This window comes from Protopterus annectens, chromosome 3.part0 (assembly GCF_019279795.1).
Source record: "Protopterus annectens isolate FY-2018-M chromosome 3.part0, PAN1.0, whole genome shotgun sequence".
In the NCBI taxonomy this organism is placed as follows: Eukaryota; Metazoa; Chordata; order Ceratodontiformes; family Protopteridae; genus Protopterus; species Protopterus annectens.
The window spans coordinates 115,954,208-115,980,166 of record NC_056731.1 but is presented as its reverse complement, the minus strand read 5'-3'; the positions used below and the strand labels follow the sequence as shown (position 1 = coordinate 115,980,166).

General features: G+C 39.7%; 1 protein-coding gene across 2 annotated transcripts in view; it reads right to left on the bottom strand.

Moving 5' to 3' along the window:
- The window catches only part of MRC1 (mannose receptor C-type 1), a 1,874,292-nt gene that overhangs the window by 1,238,585 nt on the left and 609,748 nt on the right, over positions 1–25,959 (bottom strand). For both annotated transcript variants that reach the window (XM_044064625.1, XM_044064626.1), the window contains exon 11: positions 3,915–4,063. In XM_044064625.1, the coding sequence (XP_043920560.1) occupies positions 3,915–4,063 (149 nt within the window). The remainder of the gene's footprint in view (positions 1–3,914; positions 4,064–25,959) is intronic.

Genomic DNA, 25,959 nt, shown 5'->3' with positions numbered 1-25,959 from the left:
TAAGTGGAGGGAATCCCTGACCACATTGACACTGCAGGCCCTATATACCAAAAGTAAATATAATCGGTTTGTAAGATAATAGCATATTTAGTAGGTTATATTTTGTTGGGCGCTTTTGATTTTCTTCAGTTTTATGGATAACTGTTGTGCCCCCAGAGCTACATAGATTGTTATTTTTTGACTTTCTCAATATATACATTTATGTTGTCACGTGACCTATGTACACAGCTCAGCAACAGGACTCTACAAAAACATGGAAAATGGTGGCATTGGATAAACAGAGAGCATCCATGTATGCACACTTGACAACAACAGCACACATTGAAGTGCATGCACATTTCAAATATAAATTTCTAAGCAGTAGTTAAACAAGGAGTTCACATTGCTCCTGAGTCCCTACATGAACTGACTATGACTATGATGATGACGATGACTATGACTGACAGCACACTCATGCATATGTCATTCTGAACACATCAATAGCATGTTGTTCACCGCATGACACACATAATGCCAGCTGTCCTGTATTCAAAATGTTCTATCGCGCAAGAAGAACAACACATTCATATCCAGAAAAAAAGTACCTCAATGCAATGTCCTATGAGCTCTGCATGCAGTTTATCAGGTTCACTGCTATAACCATCAAAGACATCTCCAATATGGTATTAGTCTGTTTCTCTTTATAGTTATGTACAGTGTTCACTCACTCATTCCTCATATGATGCATTATAGCCTGCATGTTCATTTGTAGCTGCATGCAGGCTTCAACTACCTGCAATTCCCATTTTCCAATGTACCTATTTATGGTCCATGAAGCCCATTGTGCATGCTCCTTTCTGTCACTTCTGACTCAGTACCATGTTTAACAAGATGCACACCCTGCAGATGCCCCTTTAATGTCACATCTGATAGACACCAACCCATTTCATTTTGTACCTGCCTGCAGTGCATTATGGTCATCTTATGCAGATGGTCCTGTGACAGCTATCAATGATAGAGATTACCCAATTTCATTTTGTACCTGCTTGTTGTGCACTGTGGTCACCTTATGCAGATGGCCTTGTGACAGAAAACAACTGTTTCGTTTTGCACCTCTCCTCTTAAAGCAGCTGACACATAGGTACCATGACAAATAGTGCACAATTAGGCAGCAGGAACATGTGCGCTTATACAGACAGATTTTTATAAGGCCCACATCAATTGCCATATCAGCTAAACTTTATAATGGATATAGCAGATAATGACTGATCTGGGTGGATACTGAAGCATGTGAAGTCAGTCCATCTGCCATTTGTGGCCTTTTTTCTTAAGTGGTTTTGAGATCTGAATTAAACTATGGAAGCAAATTTGAACTTACAATATCTGCAGCCAATACACAGCACTATCCCTGCAAACAAAAGGGCAAAAAAGCCAGCCAAGGTTTTGTATAGACTAGGTCTTAAAATGTGAAGATTAGCCATTTGAACTGGGTTATTTGAACTGCAATGGCCATGGTCGTACATCAAAACTGATGTCAGCGATGGAGGGGGGTAGAGTCACTTTAAATGGTCAGTCAGGTCATGTACATATGTCATATCCGGTCCTGTCAACTTAGCTGCCTGATTAAGAGGGAGAAGCAGGACCTACAGCTACAATTGAAAAAGTACTCATGTTAAATTTCTGTTGTGCAACAGGATTTAACTGTTTTCCTTACAGTGAGTTTGTAAAGAAAATAATTTTGTTTCTAAAATATTGTAATAACCTGTAATTTGTCCTAGGCTTACTAGATCTATATGTTGAAGGACCAAGAGGACCAACATATACTTTAAATCAAAATAAACTGCATTATCATGAATAAAAAAGGAAGCTGTTATAACAATGTGTTTGCAAAAAACACAAAATCTGATTCTGTGATGAGTCAAATATGTATCTTGTGTTGTTGGGGCACATCTTTCATATCTCAGCCTGTAGACATTGAGAATCTAGATAAAGCCTCTCAAGAAGTTGGAACATTTGGCAAAAAAAAAAATGGGACAGCTAATTAGCATCAACTCTAAATACCTAAAAACATAAATTTTTCCCAGTCCCAGTAGAACTGTGGAATACCGTCACACAGAAACACAAGTTTACAAATTTAGAAAGCAGAAATGATAAAATGATACAAAATGCAACCAGGATAATCAAGTGTTATTCATAGTGCGCATACTTTATGAAGTGGGACACACACTCACATATACATACATAAAGACACTAGACAAATTAGCATGCTGCCTTAAGACAAAAAGCTACTAAGAAGTTATGTTGACAACAAAGATAATGAGACTGGAAGAGAAGGAGTATAAAGAACAATTTCTGGACCTAGATTTGCTCATCTTGGAGGAGAAAGAAGGCAACAGACAGGCTCTACGTACACAAAACAGTGAAAAGGTAGTTGGTATATACATATACACACACATTTTATAAGCATACACACACACACACACACACACACACACACACATATATATATATATATATATATATATATATATATATATCTTTATATAGAAACGCATACACTACACGCAAGGGTGCACACATACACACACACACACACACACACACACACACACACACACACACACACACACACACATTTTCAGTGTGTATGGGTTTTCTTAAAATTATCCAAACTCACAAATATCTAAATAAAGAACACTGACAAAAAAAAATATCTAAGCTCAAAAATATTGGTAAATATTTTACCAATACACCTCTCCAACCGAATACCCTCAGCAATCCATTAGAAATAGATAAATGGCTTATCTATCTCTAGGTATACACCTTAACTCTCCATGTAATTACAGCTTGTTGGAATCAAGCTGGACCTACCTACCTTGCACAGAATTTGCAATCTTCGTTCCATCAGCACCAACACAGAGAACAAATTCCACAGATACACAGCATCCCCACATCCTCTTGTGGTTTCCCAGACAGGCATTACCAAATGGAACTGATGAATGATTAGTTTATTACCACAGACTTGACCAAACATTAGCTAGATGACAGAATTCCTAACAAAGGTAAGGTTAGCACTATCCTTTCCATATAAAAGGGAACACAGGCTTCTGTAGTTCACAGTCATCTTTGAGAGGACTTAGCTTTAATCTTGGAAAACACAGTTGAACTTAGATTTCCTTGCTAGTTTCAGTAAATGATTTGGTTATCTATGAATACTTTTACTGTTGTTAGTTTTTGCTTGCAGTTATGTTCTTCTAATTTCTTTAATGTGGTCCACTACAGGGATCCCAAAATAGCTCACCTCACAATCAGTTGTGGTCTCAGCTATAGTAACATCAGCACATCTGATGTCACTGATTCCACAGGACCACAGGTGTAGGCTGATGTCATAAGGCTAGTAAGGGGAAATAACTGTGAAATAATTTAAAAATGCCACTTAGAATTGTGTAGCACTGTATTAATTTGATGTCAAATTTGAAATGTTATGGCAAGTACATAGTTGAAAAGTGTGGGTTGTACCCAGGTGGGCAGCAGAAATGGACCAACCAAATGCATTATAAAGTGACACCTGTTTCTCCTGAACTAACAGCTGCATTCTGTATGTTCATACATAGGCATGTATTTATTTATTTATTAAATTCTTGTTACATAATGGGTAATGAAGTTCATAAGTGCTTATAACAGCTATTTGTCAGAAAACAACTACTAGCGTTTTTGTCATGCAACAGCAACATAACATGCAATGTTAGCAATTCTGAAAAGGGCCCCTGTTATGATAGTGTACAAAGATGGTATTTATGGCTCATAAAGAGTATGTAGTACATAAGCCATGGTTAAAATGTCACTGTGCGACAAAGTATATAATAAATCAGAAAATATTAAAAAATCGACTTGTAATTCTTTACTTATTTTCATTGCAAAGTCTTAAAATTTACCTGGCATCCGTACATTCCAGTTGGTAAATGTTACTGTCTCTAAATCAGTCCATGTAAATGTTCCTCTCTTCTGTATGTCAGACATACCAAGCCAAAAATATTTCTCTGGTCTCAGGCCAATTAGACTTGTCAAATAAGCCTGCTCATATCTGCAAAAATGTGAAAACAATAATTGGTAACAGAAAAGAACCTATTCTTAAACAAAAACATTATCATACTTAGATCAATACAAATGATAAATCTAGCATTAACATAACCAGAATAATCTGTTAAAGTTTGTTCTAATGTTGTCCTACAGTAATGTCAGTAGTACTATTGACACCAGCTAACAGAGAAGTATCTTGATCAACTTACCATTACTGCAATGAATCAAAATGAAGACTTAAACATTAAAAAGAGACATTTTATTTTGCAATTACAAATTTATTTTCTAGTAGTTGTAGCACTTCTCTTCACAGTGCATAGAAACATATTTCTACATGTTTGCCTAGGGAGTTTTAATTTTTTTATAATGTACCTCCCTTAACAATTAACAAACCCTGGAATTCACAAAGATTATCTCTGCCCATGCTAATTTGCCTATGCAGGTTTGTCAACATAGTAAAGCTGTACAGGGAAAAACTGTATTAGTGACTGATTTTCATGTCTTTGAATTGAGCATTGAGCATTGAGCTGTCTTAGACCTGACCATGCTGGCGTTCTCATTACTCTGCCCATACATTGTGGTAGCATAGGTACCTGAATACACTCAAAAATATGTTCACACACACACACACACACATGCACACATGCACACGTACACACGCACACACACACACACACACACACACACACACACACACACACACACACACACACACACACACACACACACACACACACCCTCACACACACACACACACACACACACACACACACACACACACACACACACACACACACACACACACACAGCCATGGCAGCACTACCCTTACCAGTACCATGACTACTCCCATAGGACTGGATGGGTGAATGACACCAAAAGATGACATTCACTTTTTTCTCAGAGAAAAAAATTAACTTCACAGAACAATTCTCAGAACTGCTGTGTCAAGTTAATTGGGAGTTACCTCGATTTTATAGGTAAGAGCACATGGTTAATTAGGATCAGCCACTTCCCTGAACTACCACATAAACATGCAACTTCCATGATGATACCACTCTTCTCACTAGGGCCACCACCAGGGAAAAACATAGTGGGAGCCCAGTCTCTGAATCAGAAAGACTTACCTCAATTTGTAAACCTTTCAAGTTAATAGTTCTGCACCATGGTAATCCTTCTGAATCCAGCCAAGTGCTGGCCTCTGCTACACATTATATTATATCTTATATTTATTTAACTTCATATCTTGACTTGACCAGTTTGACCCTAATAGGCTTATGTATTTTTACAAGGGAGACCCCAGACACCATAGAGCTCCAGCCCCAATGTTAAGCATCTAACCAATATTTACATAAACACATTTAAATACTACAGATTTACAAAGACCTCTCTGATTGTTCATAGGTTCATAGGTTCATAGGTTCATACTAGGCTATCTGCCCGAGGGCATTTACAAGCCTAGCCCATCGTTTTGTGGCTTATGCCACCCCTTTAGTATGGGGAACTATACCCATTATTTTGCTGTGCCTCTGTCGAGCAGTGACACTGAGGTAATCCCTGGGGTATATCTGCGATCTCCCATCCATTGGTCAAGATTTCTCTTGAACAAGGCCAGCGAGGTGCTCTGCCTCACATGTACCGGGATTTTGTTCCACAGCATAGGGAGTCTTTGGGTGATGAATCTATCCCTCCAGCACGTCCTATTAATAGCCGTGTCAAGGTTTAAGTCTCCCGCCCTTGTGGCTCTGATGGATCTAGATTTTTGAGGTGAAGCATATTCATCAAATCTGGGTTTGACATGGCCTTGTATGTTAGGCAAAGGTCACCTCTGAGCAAGCGTGCGACTGAATAGAGCTGGAGTTCTTTCAGTCGGGCAGCATAGGACAGGTTTTGAGACCCTTTATCCTTTTGGTGAGGAACTTTTGTGGCCTCTCCAGCTGCTGCAAGTGTCGGGTCAGATACATTCCGAATGGGGCATTGTACTCAATCATTGGTCTGATGAGTGATGAGTAAAGGGAGACTATGACCTCCCTTGATCTAGATGAGAATCCCTTCATGATAAGGTGGGCAATGTAGAAGGTCTTCCTAACTACTTTAGCTACATGGGTGTCAAATGACAGACTACTATCAACCTGGGTCCCCAGGTCCCTGATAACTTCTTCTGTGCTCAGTGGATTGCCACCTATTTGGTAGCTAGGGGTAACCTTGTTTTTCCCGAAGGGTATGACTATGCATTTTTTGGCATTTAACTTTAGGCCGTGGCTCTGGCACCAGTTATCCGTTTCTGTGAGACCCTTCTGAAGGATATCTGTGTCAGATGTGTTTTCTACTATGGCGCCCAGTTTGCATACTGTTTGTATCTGTTTTAATGCTTCTGATTGTATCTGTCTTATTGTTTAAGTATTTTGTATTAGGTTGTTGAAGTATAAAACTACTGAAAGTTGATATGCATATCACAAACACAAAGAAAAAAACAGTGTAAGAAAAGCACTATGTAATCATACAAGAATGTCACTCAGTATAAGTTTTACAACTTTAAATTTCATTTACAAAATGAAAGCACTACATGAATGCTTCTTTCTTGTCTTGAAAAATGAAACTGGAGGTGATATTTCATATTTCATAGCAGCCATAACGTTATCTATCACTACAATATGTGAAGTGGTCTTGCAGATACAATATAATAGTACCATTCCTTTTTTTTTGTTTTTTTGAGGGATGGGGGAGAGGGAGAGAGAGGTAGTCAACCTTTATTTATCTGACCTACAAATATTAGTTTTAGTTGTGAATGTTGCATATGGAAGAGACTGGAATATGTTATAATCCTTACTATTTAAGACCTGAGTCTAATCAGTATGTAAAGACCACTGAACAAAAATGACAGTTATTTACCAACCATGACATAGGATCCTTTTCATCCAAGTCTGCCCGATATGCCATTCGGGTATAGAGCCACTCCTCAAATCAGATCCAGCCATTTGCTAGTGCTCTGGTGCCTCAGGTTCTTGCAAGCTTTCCCATAATGCCCTGTGAACCTCCTCTTCAGATCAAGTTTTCTGTCTAGTAACCGCATATGCTAGGAGAACAGCAATAACATACTGAAAATAACACAGATGTGCCACTTTGGCAGGGGGATGGAGGAAGGGATGCTGTGTTAGACAGACTTGGATGAAAAGGATCCAGCATTATGGTAAATACAAAACTTCCGTATCCTGTTTTATCAGTCCACCAGATCGGACACTTGGGACAGAATCCTAAGCTGCCTTTGATCATGGCAGAGTTATGACAGGATATTTCTAACTACAGAAGTGCCAGAGGCTGTTGTGGTCCTAGAAATGATGTCCAGTTTGTAAAGCCAAAAAATATGTGAACTCTGGACCAAGGGGCTGCCACACAAACATCATTAATGGAGAAATTTCTGAAAAAGGCACTGAAGTGGTCATGGACCTTGTGGAAAGGGCCTTAGGTCTTGAAGTAAGAGCTTTGTTACAGAGAAGGCTGGGTCAAATGGAGACTTTACTAGAGCTTCTAGAACCAAACTGAAATCCCAGGGTGGAGTGAGGTCTTTAATGGTAGGACAAAGAAGGAACACTCCTCTAAGAAAGACTTATAAGAAGCTAACATGCTACTGTGAAAACCTGAATGGTAGCTGGAGGTAGCAGCCAACTACAATTTAATGGTGGATTAGCTAGAGCCTGGCTCAAAGGAGAAAGCAGGAAATTTGCTAGGGAGAAAATAGTAGGGGTCAAATACTTGGTTAGAGGTCCAGATAGAGAATTTCCATTCTTTCATGTAAATATTTTGAATGACCTTCTTTTGATAAGCTGAAAGAATGCTGACTTTGTTCACAGAAAGGGAATTAGAGAAACCATGCAGTTAACCTGAGGTTGTGAAAGTCTAGGTGCAGCTGACCAGAGGGATGTGAAAGCAGATATGGGAGCAGACCTAAAAGCCAAGAGGGTTTCTTCAGGTAAACCAGATATTTCTCAGCCAAAATGGAGCAATGAGGGTCACCTGTGATTAGTGTAAAAGATACCTTCTGAAGGAACTTGATTATGAGAGACAAAGGGGGAAAAGCATGTAGAAGACCAGGGGTACCACTGGCATTCTAGAGCATCTCTGGGTGACTGTCCTGGATGAAGAACTAAGACAAAGTAGCTACTACACGTGGTGTCGGATGGAGAGGCAAACAAGTCGCTGCAAGGTAAACCCCACTGACTGAAGATTTCTTGAGCCACTGCCTGGTTATAGGACCACTCGTGAGGCAACAGATGGACCTGCTGAGTCTATCTGCTTGCCAGATAGAGTTCCCCAGAATGTGCATTGTTACTAGAAGGCAATCTGACTCTTGAGACCATTACAACATTCACATGGCTTCTCTGCAAAGTGGATAAGATTTGGTTCCCCTATTTGTTGAACTACAATACCACCAATATATTGTCCATCTGGATAGCCATAACTCCTGAAGGTAAGAGGTCTTGGAGATCCTGCAGTGCTAAAAGGAGTGCTTTCATCTCCAGGATGTTGATGTGAAGACTGGTCTCTGACTGATTTCACAGACCTTCAACCATCTCCCCTTCAAAGTGACCCACCATCCATGGCTATAATTACTGCTGAGGAGGGGAAAACAGTTTTCTCAAATGTAAGAAATGTAAAACTAGTCTACAAATCAAGTGGGTTCTGCATGACTGACTTCAGATCATGCATGGAAAGCATCCACTTGGGGATCTCCATGTGATATTTGGCACAGTAGACCTGTGCAATTGCCACTTCCATAAGACCTAGGCCACTCAATATCAGTAGGATAGAGGGATTTTGTTGGTGATACAGGACCCATATTGTATGCTGAGGAGAAAGCATCCAACCCTGGTGAAAGGTACTCAGCACAAAGTTGTGTCAAGGTGGAACCTGCTAATGGAAATTTGTTGAAAAGGTTAAAGTTTTGACTTCTGATACTTAATGGATATACCAGAAAACAGTCAGATCTGTAAAAAGAACAATATCTCATTTCCAGTAAGGCTCTTCTGGTTGCTGCAGCAAGAAACCAATCATCCAGGTATGGGAAAACAAACATGACTTTAAGGCACAGATGAGCTGCAACGACTACCATGCATGCAGTAAATAAATGGAGGGCTGTGGTGAGACAGAAGGACAAAGTTCTGAATAATTAGCCACTATGTGAAAGTGTAGGAACCTCCTGGACTCCTTTGCCATTTTTATGTGGAAGAAGACATCCTGGAAGTCTGTGGAGTCCATCCAGCCATTTGCAAAGAGACAAAATTGCTGACACCATGACTCTTTTGAACAAGATCTTCTTTACAAAACAGTTTAGACTACTGTGATGCATAATTGGTCCTTATTCTTCTTCAGAAAGAAAAAGAATCTTGAGAAAATTCCTCAGCCTCTCAGGTCTGGTGGGATCTGCTGCATGGGTCTTTTTTGAAGGAGGAAGGAAATGTCCAGTTCAGCTGCTAACCTTTGGAGAGGTATGACATCAGGTAATTGTGGCATCTTTGGAAACAGTTTCTGGAAAAAGGTTAAGGAATAGCCACTGGATATGATATTGTAAACCCATTTGTCCATGTGATGGCCATCCACACTGAAAGGTAGTGAAATAATTGCTTACACCACCCATCTGCCTTTAGAGATGAACAATTAGGGAAGTCCTCAGGGGTGATGGCTAGTCCTTTCTTGAAAGGGTTCTCTTTACCCTTGATTCTGCAGATCTTTTTGACCTTGTGGTCAGTATCCATTGGAAACCATCTGCCATGACAGCCTATGTCAGAGGAGTAGTCAAAGGGTTGATACTGGGCTTTTTTTAACTGTAGGCATTTTGAGCCCTTCTGATTCCTATTGAAGGGTCTTTCAGGGTTCTCAAACCTGACTCCAACAGCAGACAGCATTTTCCCCTTGCCGAGCATACCTCATGAACTTCTCTTTTACTGTTGGCCCAAAGAGGGAGGACCCATCAAAGGGGCATTGGTAAAAGATGGTTTGAAGTAGTCTACAAAATCCTATAGGCAGTATCTGCCACCCTAAATACTTCATCAGCTGCATTATGATACTGACTCATAGAGAGATTGGTGATATTGAACATAATATAAAGGGTGGTCTGCAGTTATTTTCTAGTCTTCTGAGCCATGTCCTGCCCCAAAGTAATCATAGCGTGTCTGGCTAGGTCCCTTTGGAATCTGTTCATGTGAGTGAAGTAGTTTAATGCTCTCAGACCAAATTTGCCAGAGGCATAGTTACACCTTCCCATCCTGTCTTTCACCCTAGACTCTAAGTTACATAGAGAACGGCATAGGGCATGTTGTCATAAACAACTGGACTGAAATAGTCCACTGAAGAACCTTCATGTAGAACCTGACTAAGGAAACTAGTGATATGGCAGCGACCATCAAACCAAGAAGACAGAGAACTGGATAAGCTGGTGGCCTCTGAAACAGAAGAACCTGGCAGGCTTGCAGAAATTGATTTAACAACCTTGAGAGAGGCAGCTTGGCAGTCTGAAAGGTCATGTCCAGATGGCAACATATAAACTCCAGGCTCTAACCAGATGTAGATTGGATGTCCCAAAGTTTACTATAATTCCCAAGGAAAGGCAAGCAGAGATAGAATGAGGATTCTCTTGCTTAGATCAGTGATACATTTGAACTTGCTGTAAGAAGACAGTAGTCCAGGTATGGAAATAAGCAGAATCCCTGCAGCCTGACCTGAGTTGCTACCACTGCTATGCATTTGGTGAACACCCTGGGGGTGGCAATGGTGAGGCCAAAGGGTAGTGCATGAAACTGATAGTGACTGGTTCCTACCCATAAGCTCAGGAACCTCCTGAAATGCTTTACTATCTTTATATAATAATAATAAGTATCCTTGAGGTCCACCTAGCACTTCCAGTCATCCTTCCTCAGCAGAGGCAGAATGGACTGCATCATTACCATCTGGAATTTTGTCTGTATAATAAATTTAGTCTGCTTAGGTCCAAAATGGGCTTGAGGTCCATGGTCTTCTTGGGCACCAAAAATAATCTTGAATAGAGTCTGGACCCCCTCTGGTCTGCTGGGACCTCTGGGATAATTCATTTTATGAGCAGCTTTTGAATGTTCATTGCTACCTCCTTTATTGATTTGGTGGAATGCCCAGATGGGATATTTGATGAAATGTTGGAGAAAACTGAAATGGGATAGTGTAGCCTCTAGTAACAACTCACAAGTCCCAGGAAATCAATGTAATAGTCTCCAAAGCTTAAGGACAGACAGCCAAATTCCCACGATTGCCTCCAGAATATGGTAGCCAGGTAAACCTTCAGTAGCACTAAAAGGGCTTACCAGAAAAAGGCCTCCTGAAGTCCTGATTCTGCAGGCCACTCCTGCCCCTAGGGTGGTCTATTGAAGTGCCTCCCTGGGGTACTGTCTCCTGGACCTTACTGAATCTGTTGTTGTGACTTTTGCAAGAATAATATTTTTTGCCCATTTACTTGCATGAAAATGTCCTCTAAAGACTGGAAAATTAACTCCCATACCAGCTGGTGTCTCGCCATCCTACTTGCTACTGGTCAGGGTTCCTTTAACTTTAGGGCAAAACAAGGTGGTCACATTAAAGGGGGCATTAAGGGAGGGTGCGTTAAAACAATCCACAAAGTTACAGAGGCACATCCAGGCACAGTGCAAACTGCAATGCTGGTGCCTGTCATCCCAGCAGTGCCATTCTCTGCAGTGGAGAAGACATGCATAGATACATTTGAAATGGACATCATGGTGATCAACTGACACTCCATGGATTTACGAGTCTCAACTGCTGGTTGGGATGCTACTGACTTGGAAACTTCATTAATCAAGTCTCTCTCTTTCTCTCTCTCTGAAGTGTGGTCAAGCGTGCTTTATAATTCAGTGCACAGATGGTAAAAGTGGCTGAAGCGTAAGTGCACTTCCCAAATCTATCCATGCTCTTGACTCCCTGTTTGAAAAATGGACCAATGCACTCTACTCTGAGAGCTCTTTCTTGTGGCTGTGGCCACAGCAATAGCACTAACAGCAGGCCCTTTGCTCAAATGTGACCTACCCTACAGTGGAGCTATGATTTTATTTGGCTTCCTAGGGATAGGCACCACCCTGTTGAATTTTCTTCACACCCTTCCAGACACTACATTGATAAGCTCATCAGGAAGGATTCCACCCAAGTCAGGGATGGGCCCTCACTAAAGTCCTGGGGAAGGGACAGTAGTGGGCCAGTTCTCATTATACATCATTAATTCAAGAAGATCACCAAAGAGATGTCATCACTGGGGGATTTAGTGTAATCTTCTCCCTCATCCCAAGTCCTCTGTCAAAGATTCCTGAAGGAAATCATGTTGCCTCCTTTTACTCGGATGAATGTACCTCCTTAATCACTGTTGCAGTATTTCTTATAGCAAGGATATCCTGCCAAGAATAGCCATATGTCAGGACAGCATACGTATGCCTTGGGCCCTTTCAGATGCCAAAAGTCAGATTTATGTCCTACATCCAAGCGGTAGGGTACATAAGTGATGTACAAGTGCCACATCCCCAGGACTTTTTTGCTGCCAATTTGAATGCTACGTTTTGAATTCAGTCTGAAAGTCACTCTTCTTGTACCAGCTTTGAGCCTAGAGCAGAAAAGTATCCTGTTGGGGACTCTTCTTTTTCTCATTGTTGGTTTTATTGAAGGAATATATCACCCAGAAAGGGGAAATGTGAGTGTTGGAGGCAGATTCCTCATAAGGATAGACAGAAGAAGTGCTGTTTTTGTTTGGATGCAGACAACCACAAACAGTGTGATATTTTCTAGACATTTGCTCCTAAGACCCTGCCTGTATATTTACAGAATCAGTTGCTTAAAGAACCATTTGCTGAATCCACATGCTCGAACATCCAGACACCTTTGAAAAAGAAGTCAAAAGGTTACAAAAGGAGACTTCTGCTGTCCAGCCTATGCCAGACATATCTGTAGGGTCAGATTTAGAGCCTGAGAATTGTCCAGTTCTGATGCCTGCTCCCTCTGTTGCATTCCTGTTAAAGGCCAACAGAGGACTGAACCCGAAAGATGCATATATACATATTCCTATACACCCTCTCTTCATGTGTCCTGTGAGGCTGAGCCATGTCCGCTATGGATGAGAAGAGGGAACCAAGGTTGGTTACTTCTGGAGGGCATAGATGGAGTCTGTAGAAACTTATTAGGGAAGAAATGTATTTATTTATTTTTCTGTTTTTGTTTACTGTGAAAGTCGGACTGAGTAATATCCATTTTCAGAGGAGGCCCAGGGACAAAAATCTCCATTTGCTTACATTGCATTATACTAAGTTCTAGTTAACAACACAGTAGTTACATTTCTACTTACATATATACATAAACAGTAGTTACATTTATACATTCTAAGATTTTACAGAGGTGGAAGTTACTAAAGAGAAAGCCCACATGCAACTTAGTGGATTGTGCAGTCAGCAGTTATGTATAAAATGATTTTGTTATTTCAGTGAGAGGTTGGTGAGCATTCTGTTTAAGGAGAGTATATGGAAAGTATCGTATGGTGAACACAAAGTATTAAGCTTGCGATGAGCATTTGCAGGACAAAGATTGGTTGAGATGTTGTTTAAGTAGTAGTTTAAAACTATTGAGTTTGTTGGGAGAGTTTTATTTGTGTTGAGATACTATTCCAAAGTTTAGCAATGTACTGGGAGAATAATGAGTTTCCTGCAACATTATTTGACTTACTTGTAAGTAAGAATAATATGTTACTAGAGCAGAGGTCCCTTGCTGGACAGTAGGCAGTAATAAATTTTGTAGTGCAGGGCATTTTTCTGAATGATGAATGAGTTTGCGTACTGTAGTTAGTTCTGAATATGTTAGGTAGTTGTGCAGTTCAAGCCAGTTTAATTGCTTTAAGCTATGACAATAGTGAAATACCTGGTTCCCTTATAGATGGAAGGCAGGGTTCAGAACCTACTAAGTTTATTTGGGCTGAGGTTCCTGTTAAAAAGAAACATAAGACTAGGCATGTGGCTCCAGATACTAAAGATCCCCAAAAGGAGTAGCAATACTTCATCCAAAGTCTTTTTAAAGTCCTTATGGCTTTGAAGCCTCTTGCAGGGTTTACCAGTACCTTTTCATGTTGGTTTTCCTTCTTCTTCCACTCCCACTACAAGACCTAGGGATTCTGGTTATTTGAGGAGGAGGAAGATTCGGATTCTTGGATGGAATCTCTGGTTTATTCCTCACAAATTTACTTTCCTATGGATTTGTGGTCTGATGAAGAGGATACTCTCTCCTCTGACTCCCCGATTCAGAAATTTCTTTTGGGAACACCATTGTTAAAATTATAGAACATTTTCAGTGGGAAAACTCCCAGACTTTTGATGTCTAGAAGAGAAAGTATGATCTCTTACAAATGGATACTCCCAGACCTTCTCAGTTCCTCTTGTTTTGGAAGTTCTTCTGCACACTTTTACATATATTTTCCAAGCCACTATGTCCCAGCCACCTGTCCCTAAAAAAGCAGACAGGTCTATAAGGTTTCTGAGTCTCAAAAAGTATTGCATAATTATCTATTTTCAGGCCCTTCAGTAATTTCTCTTTCAAATGACAAACCAGTAAGCTGCTTGCCTCTTCCAAGCTCTTAACCTCAGAGAAGAATAGTAGAACAATGGTTTGGTACAATGAGAAGGTGTATACCTCTGCTCCCTTATCTTTCAGGGCCAACATTTACTAGACACATAACTAGGTATAGCACTTGCTCTTCTTACCAAACTAGGGTCATAGGGTGTTGGTTGAGATACCTGAGTCTGATTTTAAGACTTCAGCATTTTCTTTGCTGGGTTTTGCTTCCCAGGTAGCTCATTATTTCATCAACTGCAGCTATGATACTGTTGATGCTTTATCTAGGGTGGCTGCATAAAAGTTGGTCATTGGGAGGTATGCCTGGATTAGGCTACAATTTCTCAGAGAATGTAAAGGTGAAATTATTGTAATGATTTCAATTTCCAAATTCTGTTTGGTTCTGCTGTTGCAGATCTCTTGAAAGACTTGCAGGAAAAGGGGAATCCCATGCAAGACTTTAAACAGATTTTCCTATCTCCTAAACCTAAATATCAGAGGAATTACCTATCTAAGGCACCTTTTGTGCATAAGCCTCATAAACAGCCTTAAAAGGCCTTCTAAACCATTTTTTTCTGAGAAACCTGCTCAGAATTCCAGGGGACAGAAGTCTTCCTTTCTGGACAAAGTCAGCTTCTATTTGACAATCATCTTCCCTCTTCCTTTCCTTCAGCCAGATTCCTCTTTCCCAAAGGTTAGCTCTGTCTTTTCCCATATGGCAACAAATCATCACAGAATCTTGGGATCCTTTGGTTATTTACAATAGTTATTTCAAGGTATGGAACTCCCTACCTCCCTTTTCAGGGATTGCTCAACCCTGTCCTTAACAATTGCTTATTTACCTCTTCTTCTTCTGCACCCATTAACTATTAAACCAGTGCCTCCTTACCAGAAGGGTAAGGGTTTCTATTCCAGAATGTTTTTGGTTCCCAGGAAGGATAGCTTTTGGAAGCTTTTGGAAGCCCATTCTAGACCTCTCTTTTCTCTATACCTTTCTGAAGGTTCTTTATTTTAAAATTTTGATTCTCCAGTCAATGTTCCCCTATACTTCTTCCTCAGGATTTTCTGGTGACTCTGGACCTGAAAGATGCATATCTACATATTCCTATACACCCTCTCTTCAGGAAGTATTTACAGTTCTCTGTATCTTCCTTACATTATCAGTTATCAGTTCTCTGCTTTGCCTTTTGGTCTTCCTATTGCACCAGTGCTGTTTTACAAAATATCTAGATACAGTCATAGCCTTTTGAAGGCTCCATGGTGTTCAGATTTTTTCTTATGAAGATGATCTTTTGATTCATGCCCCCTCTCTGCAGATTATCTCAAAGGCCCTATATTTTCACAATGCTTCTTTTTCATAGTGTGGGCTTCACTCTCAATGTCAAGAAGTCAGATCTGACTCCTTCTCATGACCAGGTTTTCTTGGAGTGCAGGATTCAGACCCTTATTATGATGTTTTTTTCCTTCTCCCAAGGTTCTCTCTTTGACAGCTTTCTTTCAGTCCCTTCTTCCTTTGCAAGAGACCTCAGCAAGAGCGTTTATGAAAGCCCTATGGTTCATGACATCCATTATTCCAATGGCTCTTTTTTAACAGACTCCATATGAAGAAGTTTCAGTAGTATCTATAGGCAATGTAGCTGCAGCTTTGTCACCCTCTGGACTTTCCCATTCCTCTCTTGCCTTGCATGAGGAAGGAATTTCTATGGTGAATCCAACAGATATATTGGAATCCAGGCCTTCCTTTTCAGGTATTTTTTTCCATTCAAGAGCTGTTTACAAATGCTTTGGTCCTGGCATGGGGGTCTTGTTCCAAAAAATCATGGTCCAGGGGTCTGGTTACCACAGGAGGTAAAAGGGCATATCAACACCAAGGAAATGAAGGCTCTTATTCTGGCTCTTCAGGCTCTGCATTACATTTGGACTCCAGGTCCACTCGAGATTTTCACAGACAACACCACTGTGATGTGGTGCATAAACAAACAGGGTGAACAAAATCTTACTGTCTTTGCAGACTAGCCTTTGTAGCTTGTAATTTTGTCATCAGCCATCACTTGATTCTTCAGGCAGTCTAGATTCCCTCAGAACACAATATTGTGGCAAACAATCTGAGGAGATTTAGGGCAGATCCTCATGAGGGGATGCTTCACATAAAGGTTTTCATGGACATTGTCCATCAGTGAGGTCTCTCTTCAAGTAGATCTTTCTGTCTCTCCTCAGAACAGACAATCATTCAAGTTCTGCTCTAGAGTACCAAGTCCTCTGGCTTGGAAAGTGGATGCAATGTCCTTTTCCTGGAAAGGGGTGCTCCTGTATGCTTATTTTCCCTCTTCCTCTGTTGTAAAAAGTCATACACAAAATCATTTAGGATAGGATAGGTCCAAATTATTACTGGTGACTTTTGACAAAGTCAGCACTGCTTTTCCCTTTTCTTTCACTAGGCCAAGAGCAATCATCACAAGTTACCCCAACTGGATGGATCTCCTCACACAGAACAAGGACTCTCTAATTCACCCTTACCATCTTATCCTACGAGATTGACTATCTGGGTGACAGAGCTCTGATTCTGTTTAGGCACCAGTTTACTGCTTTAGAGTTTGCATGAGGCCAAAAACCCACTATTAGAAAATCTTAAGTTGGAAAGTGGAAAACGTTTTCTTCTTGGTGTCACACCAATGAACAGGACACTATTGTAGTGAGCATTGCTAATGTTCCTTCTTATTTGTGTGAGTTGCTCAGTTCAGGTCTTGTATAGTCTTCTGTTAAGGCTCAGTTGTCAGCCATTTCTGCTTGTCTGCCTCTCCCTACAAGTTTGAGATTAAACAGTTCTTAAAAAGCATCCTTCATATTAGGCCTCCAAGAAAACCAATTCCTCCTCCTTCTTGAGACCTTAATGTTGTTCTTGAGAAATTGACGTTGTCACCTTTTGAATCAGTAGCTTCTTCTTCTTCTATAACTTATAAACACCTATGCAGTGTGGAATGTCACACCTCTAGCAGCCTATACATCTTGCATTTCAGGGGATTGTCTGAAAAATCATCTTAAAAAGCATAAGTAAATATAAATATTTTGTGAACAATAAAAAAGTATTTAAACTGTATAAATAGCAATATTATTTGAAAGAAGTATTATTTACAGTGGAAACCGTGCATTCATAGTGCTTTCCATAAATACTGTTATATATTATAATGCACACAAACACTAAATTATATTTTTCTAAACTTTCACAAATTATCACATCTTGAAAACTGTACAGTCTAGACATATATTGTTATAACTTTTTTTGATGGCCAGACATAAGCTTTCACATGGCAAGAAGTTTCTCAAAAAGTGCATGTTTATTAAGATATTTACAGAAATAAGAAAACATGTTTAATTGTATAATTAAGAACACTAACAGTATTAGAGATCTCTCAAGATGTGCAACTTACAGTGCAAATATCATTTTTTTCAGCATCTAAGGTTTCATCTAATGTCATTCAACAGTTACTTGTTTTTTGAAGTATACAGTACGCATGGAAGTATTGCTTAATATTTTCATAATTGCTAACAAACAAATAACATTTCCAGTATATTTTTATTTATTTTATTTTTTTATTTAATATTTGTTGACCGGGAATGTCCAACTAGGTTCCACAGAGCCTGTTTTCAGCGGAGGCCCGGGGAGAAATGCTCCAGAGTATAGTGTGATATAAACAAACGCTGACAGTGAATTGCCCTGTCTCCCACATTGGTGTTTTTGTGCCATGCACCTCAATAAAATGTAGGTCTCTGAGTTATGAAAATAGGAACATAAATGTAAACATATGAACAATAAGTGCAAACAAAGATTAATTTCTCCACTGCAGGGCATCCTAGAGTAACAATCTTAGTGTCATTTTGTTAATAACTCCTTACCATTTCTAACAGTGTCTGTTATTAGCTGGTAAGTCACCTTAGTTAAAGAAATCAGACTCAACAAATGTCTGGATGCCAAAGGAGGTATGAGTATGACTGAAAGTATACAAACAAGGTGTCATAGGTTTGAATAAGTTAAAGCTCTGTACCTGGTAAATGATCCTGTTAGTGGCTTTGGTTTCTGCCAAGAGAACTTCAAACCTTTATGGCAGTTCCTCCTTTTCTGGTTTTTCACAGAGGCATGATGTCTCTTCACATCAGTCCTTCATTTAAGCCTGAAGTGGTTAATACTTTGTCTTTGAATCAGCTATATATCTTCCTACTTTTTTCCTTCTCAGAATAGTAGTGACAGATAGCTCATGTATCATTTAGACAAGACTAAAGATATTAGGAAATCTAAGCAATTTTGTATTTATTTATTTTTTAAATAAAAATAACTTTGATTTAGCTGTTTCAAAGCAAATAGTCTCTTCTTGGATTTCTAAAGCCATTTTGTTTGTTATTCTTTTCCTGGCAAGCAGCCTCCTACTTCTGCTCATGGTCATTCCACTAGGGTGGTTGCCTCCTCTGGAGCTTTATTCAAGGGTCTCAATGCTAGATCCATTTTGGAAGCCTTCTATTTCATCTTCTGTACATACTTTTATTAAGCAGTATAAGGTGGATGCGACTTCTGGCAAAGTTGTCCAGGTCCATCCTCCATGGGTTTTTGAAAGTCCCTTCTTCCTCCTCTTATCTTATACAGTAGCTCTGATACTCTCCCTGTTGTAAGGAATACTGTAACAGTGATTAAGGAAGGACATAGTACAGTTGTGTAAAAACTTACCACAACAGTAGATGTCCTACTTATCTCTTCTGTAGTATTCCATCCCTTCTTCCTCCCCCCTGTTGGGGCATTTCTTCATCTTCTGGCTGAGGAATCTTCTTTTCTTTCTTTCTGAATGTAAATGTACTATCTTTCTTTTGTTCATCATTAGTTGTTCCTGTTGTCCTGGGCCAATTCAGTTCTGGGGACTTGGCACTCATATGTCTCTTATGTACCTAATGTCTCAAATGTAGGACATACATCTAATGTGTGGCACCTGGAAAGGCCCAAAGCTTTTGGTATGCTGGCCACATGTATGGCTATCCTAAGCATATTCCTATAGTAAGGAATACTGCAATAGTGATAAGTAGGACATCTATATCTTTTTGGTAAGTTTTTACACAACTCTACTTTCATGTACATCACCAGGGGAAGAGAGACTGGGGAGATAAGGAAGCTTCAGGGGAGTCCTGAGCCTAGACCTGCTTGAAAACTTGAGGTGCAGACTGTCCATGAACAAAGTGACGTGAGACCAAAAATCCAGGAAGGCAAGAGTTATATGATGGATCCAACACAGAATGCAACATGCCACCCCGAGTGGGACAAAATCCTTATTATGACTTCAAATGCTGATGCCGAGGCCAAGTGACTGGAAAAGGACCTTACTTGATCTGCAGACCTAGGAGAGGTACCCACATCAGCCAGGAACCTAGCCAGATTCGAAGCCAAGGCCACAGCTGAGCTATCCAGGGTAAAGTTACAGAGAGGCAAGGATTGCTGGAAAAGCCTCAGAGTCAACCTCGACCCCAGGCCCCTAGAACTGACCCCTAGGCTTTTGGATGGAGTTGCCTCCAAGGAGCCAGATTTGAATACATCAAGGTAGATGGTGGAGCCAAAGTTAGCCAATCTGTTGGCAGAGGTGATGGAAAGACAAGAGCAGGACTTGGATCCAGAACCACTGGATCCAGAGGGTGGACCAGAGAAGGAGAAATAAGGAAGGAGGCAGAAGGTCCAGCTATCTTAACTCTCACAACAGAGGGAGAGGAAATGATCCCTGAGTCAATCTGGACCTTCAAGAATATCCACTTCATCTTGTTCAAATCAACATCCCTAAGGCCTGCCTGAACCTAGAGGAAGCTGTTGAAAGTAGCTTAGTGAGCCAGTGTGAGGATTTTCCCAAATCCTGGACCTTAATTTGTGAAGGCTGGATCCAAGGGATAGGGGGGGTGAAGGATCTGGTGAATCTTCAGGATCCCGGATGACAGCTTGGAAGGGTGCCACAGTTAGGAAGGGGCTCAATACCCCGGAAAGTCAAGACCAATACAGTTCGGATATCAGTGTCAAGAGAAACAAGATCAGTAAAAGGAAGATGTCAGCGGCAGTTTCAGAGAAGGAACTGATGACAGAGAGGTCTTTGAGGTCTTCTAAACATGCTAATCAGATGCTGAGATCTCAGCTGGTCATTTCCAGGCTTCGGTTTCCTTTTTTTTTTTTTCCTTTCTCATTTTCTTTTCAGTCTGTATCCTTGTCTTTGTCCTTATCTTTCTTCCCTTTCTCCTGAGGCTTATTATTGGGAAAAGGAGAACCAACAGAAGATAATCATGTCAATGAAGAGGTGAGAAAGAGCCCCATCTTTCAGTCAAGGCCCTATCCCTGAAAAAGGTACAAGCATCACAGTCTTGGTCCAGATGAGCTACTCCTAAACAGTATACAAATCTTAAGGGGCAGCTTGTGGCTTCAGTCGACACACTTGCATAATGCCCAAGTCTTCTCAGACATGTTTTCAGAGAGAAAGAAACCTTGACACTATACAACAAGGACAACCCAGCAGCATATTGTACAACAGAAATAAACGCAGCAGATAATTAACTAACCACCTAACAAACATACATTAGATGCAGAATAAAGGGCTATTTCAACAAGAAATCACAATGGGGTTAGGAAAGAACTCTGAGGAATGCCAATAGGCCTGTCCACAGAGCAACCACATGCCCAAGAGAAAAGGACGACTAAAGTCAGAAAAGTTAAGAAAAGATACAACTGACTTCCCAATGGGAAAGGGAGAGAAGAATACCCTAACTCTAAGGCAGTATAGTAATACACTAGGCTAGGCTATAAGCACTACATTCAGAAAAATGCACTTCTCTACAACAGATCTCAAAGTATACTTTTTCCACAATGGAACTCTGGGGACATCTGTCACAAAGCAGTGGCAAACAAGTTCTGAGGAGAATTAGGGACACACAGCATTATGGAACAGGAGCTGGAGCTTCAGAGCCAAGAGTCTGAAGTGGCAACTTCAGATCCAATTAATCTAATAACCCACAAGGTTAGGCAGATAGAAAAGACAACATCAGATCAATAGATAATCTAATAATGCTAATTTCTTGAAGACAGGCAGGGTTCAACTCCCTTTCCCCTTTCATGAAACACTAGACTAGACAAAGCACGAGTGATATAACAGTTTTAGCTGCTGACTGCATATACCAGCATATCTTTTAAGGTGTTTGTTTACTTTTTACCCTTCAGCTAGCATTACAGAATCAACAGAATTTGTAACTGCTTGTTCAAAACTAATTTCAAGTTCTTATTATGAAATGCTTTGGCCCAACAAGGGCTCAGCATACTTGACGTGTTCTTCCATTCAGGCACACCCAATCTTATGGCAGACTAGTCAGTTTGGTCTTCCTTGACCTAGAATGATAAGATAAGCTTATTACTTAGAAATAAAATACACGAATAACAAGTTTAAAATATATCAAGAATCATCTTTGTGTAAGTGGAAGAAATACTGGAGCTCGGATCAAGGCAATTGCAAATCATCCTCATATCTAAAAAGCAATAAATTATCTTGTAAGATGAGCTTACCAAGGATGAAGAGAAACCATCAGTAATAATTATTATCTGGCTTGGATGGTAAAAAAAATCTAAGGTTTGTGAACATTAGTGAAATTTCAATTTCTAATATTGTAAAATGGGACATGATAATTCCAACATCATTACATGTGATTTCAAAATTTTCTTACATAAACAAAGCTGGAGGACCATTTAATCAGTTGTGGCTCATGATATTGGACTGCAACCCCCCCCCCAACTGAAAACCAACTCCATGCATGCATGGAAACTTGAATCCGGACTGCTGCCAGTCCAGATTTGGAAAGAAGGCAGCAGTCTACAGATTCCCCAAAAGTCATATAGACTGGAAGGGAATCAGACTACAAGGTCTACAGTCTGTGCATGCTCAGAATGAGCTAGAGGCAGAACATGCATGTGTGGCGTTCCACCACAGTGTGTGTGTGTGTGTGTGTGTGTGTGTGTGTGTGTGTGTGTGTGTGTGTGTGTGTGTGTGTGTGTGTGTGTGTGTGAAATGTCCCAGTTAACTATAACTGGTGGCTAGAGAGAGAGAGAGTAACTCAGGCTCAAACCCTCAACCTTGGGTGCAGGTAGCAAGAGCCTGAATTCCCTGCCCACCACCACTTTTGAAGTGTTCACATTTTTGCATCATATTTTTGTTCTATTCTGTTTCTCATAAAATCTGTGGTTTTCTGGATTTTGAATTCACTAAATAATGACAGGCATTTAAATTTCAGACTTCATATTCTTCAGAAAGTACAGGTAATACGAAACATTTTATTCTAGCAATTTTCTAAGTTTATAAGATCAATATTTCAAATGTGTCCCTATTTTTGGGGCTGTATTCCCCCATTATGGGATTTGTGCAGGGTGTTTTGTGCTAAGAGGTTGAGAGCTTTGGTGAGAACTGAATTCAATGAATATGTTTGGGGGCTGTATTCCCCCATTATTAGCTTTGTCCATGTGTTTTGTGCTAAGATGTTGAGAGCTGTGGTGAGAACTGAATTCACTAAATGATGGCCATTTGAGTTTCAGTCTTCCTGTCTTTCAAGAAACAGCTGATTTGGCATAGTGATATGTTGCTCAGACTGTAGTGCACAGGGTCCTGGGTTCAAGACTTGGCAGTGAAATGCATGGTGGTAGTACAGCATTTTATTCTATCAACTTTCCAAGGTCATACAAGCAATTTTTAAAAAGTGTCCCTAGTTTTTGGGCTTTTGTCCCCCGCCCCAATAAATTTTGGCTTTTTCCAGATTTCTTGTACTCATCTGCTGCAAAGTTCAGAGATAAAGTTGAGTCTCGAGTGGATATTACAAGGAGCTAAGAGCTTCAGGGGAAGAGAAGTTTAGTGCTGCATATGCTGACTCTGCTTGCATTGTTAATAGCACAACAGGTAGTGTACTTGCTTTTGATGCAGAAGGCTGTAGGTTCTACTCCCACAGTATGTTGATGCATTGCTGAGACTGTACTGTGTTGTACTTTTAAAGGAGGTGGATGCTGCAGTCCTGAGAATGTCCTCTTTGGCAGAGATACCTAGTAACTATCAACCTGTTATCAGTTTGCTATCCATTCTCTATTGCAATATTACTAGCTGACCATTTTTTAATGTAACATGGGCAATTTATTCCTCAAGAGCAACTGGCACTTTATTTGTATATGAAACAATGAACTATAAAGTTGTTTGCTAGTATCAACCTCTTTATTAGTTACAGATCTCTTTAATGTGGAATTATTTAGATGACTTTTACTTCTGCAGAGATTATGCATATTTACTGATACTGGTGGATTGTAAAAGTTTGAGTAAGCTTTTATGATGAAAATCTTCTGGACTGGGCAGTTTTGTCATTATTGATGCATGCATTTTGTTTCATTGTTTACTGGAGAAATGTTCAAAACAGTAAATTTAAAATACCCTCTAACAACTGTACTGTATTATACAAGGAATATAATTTAATACAATCAGGAAGGTGTATCAGATAACACATGTATGTTTCATGTGCAAGGGGCCTATGATTTGAAAACAGCCCAAAGTTAATCTTTATCTGCCACTGGCCAGATGTATTTTCTTTGAATGTGGGTTTCAATGCTGTTTCAATGAATGTGAGTTCCAAGGGCAGAGAAGTTTTAATGCTAACATCTATTTTCATTGTGAGACTGCATTGCTTTGTTTAGCAGATGTCTATTAGTGTTTGTGCTGTAAAATGTAAAATAAAACTTTGAAATTAAATCCAAGTCATCATAAAAGTAAAGCAGTATGCACATTACAGCATTTATGGCAAATTGGTGAAATAGTCAAGTAATGGGACATTGGAATGGTTGCATGGGGGAGGTCCTATTTGACCATGATTTTGTGAGGGGAGAATGGTGGCAAGCTCAAAGACAGTCCCAGTTGAACTATACCTCTCCCCTGTCCAGATTTTCATAGAATGAATAGATTTTTGCTTTTTATTTTTGGTTTGTTCCTCATAAAATTTGTGGTTTTCTGGCAAGTCATTTAGGAATGAAGTCATTAAATAATGACAGACATTGAGTTTCAGACTTCGTACTCTTCATAAAAATGCATGTTAAAGCAAAACCTGTTATTCTGTCAACTGTGTAAGTTTATACAAGAGCAATTTTTAGAACTGTCTGTATGTTCCCCCAATATATTTGGCCTTGTCCAGATTTCCTGAATTAAGAGGTTGAGAGGTACGTGCAAATAAATTGCTTTATAGAATTAGGTATATCCAAATATCTCAACTGTCTCCAACTTTGGCTCAAAATGTTGCTCTAAAAATCCCTCTGCAAAATGGCAAATTTGGAAGAAAATGTAGAGGGTTTACAATTAATAAATAATTGTAATGATTATAGTTATAGATTACTTTTATTCAGAAATGCATGTAGATTCTCATATTTTGTCAGCTGCTCAACTTAACAGTACTAATATTAAAAATGCTTCCCTTCTTTAACAGATTCCCAGCTGTATTGTGTGGCCATTTTATATTTTTGCATCACATTTATGGTCAATTTTTCATAAAATTGTGGTTTTCTGGCAAATTAGTAGCAAATCATTAAAGATTGAAGTTAGAAAATAATGACAGACATTAGAGTTTCAGATTTTATACCCTTCAGAACGTTCATACTAATGCAAGACCTACAATTCTATTATCTTTTTAAGTTTGTAAGAGCAATATTTAAAAATTGTCCTTATTTTTGGGCCTTTGTCCCACTTCTATTTATGGCTTTGTCCAGATTTCTTGCTCTGAAGTTGAGCGGTATGACAAATGTGTCAGGGCCATCACTGTCAGCCAGAGACATTTCAAATTGTGACATACTTGTTGCACCCCACTCCCCCATGTAGTGACTCTAGATGTGTCCAAGCAAGGCAAGGAGCAGTTATGCAGTGTAAGTGTGCAGAGTATCCCCCCCATCCAAGGCAGACATAAGTGCTACTGTGGTTTTTCATCTGTCCTTGATTTTGCAGAATGTTCTGGTTTTCTGTCATATTTTTATACTGTTGACTTATTCTTCTTCTTATTCAGAAAATGCATGTTGTTGCAGTGCCCTGTTGCTCTGTGTTTAAGTAGCAATGCTTTAATGACCATCAGGTACGCTTGTCTGAGATTGTAAGATGGAAGTAAGCTTTAATGCACATACTGTTAAAGAATTACCAAGATTGGAAACCATTTTTTGTTGCCATGCAGAGAAAATTTACATAACTAGATAACGTATAAGCCTTAGGCATTGAAATTCATAT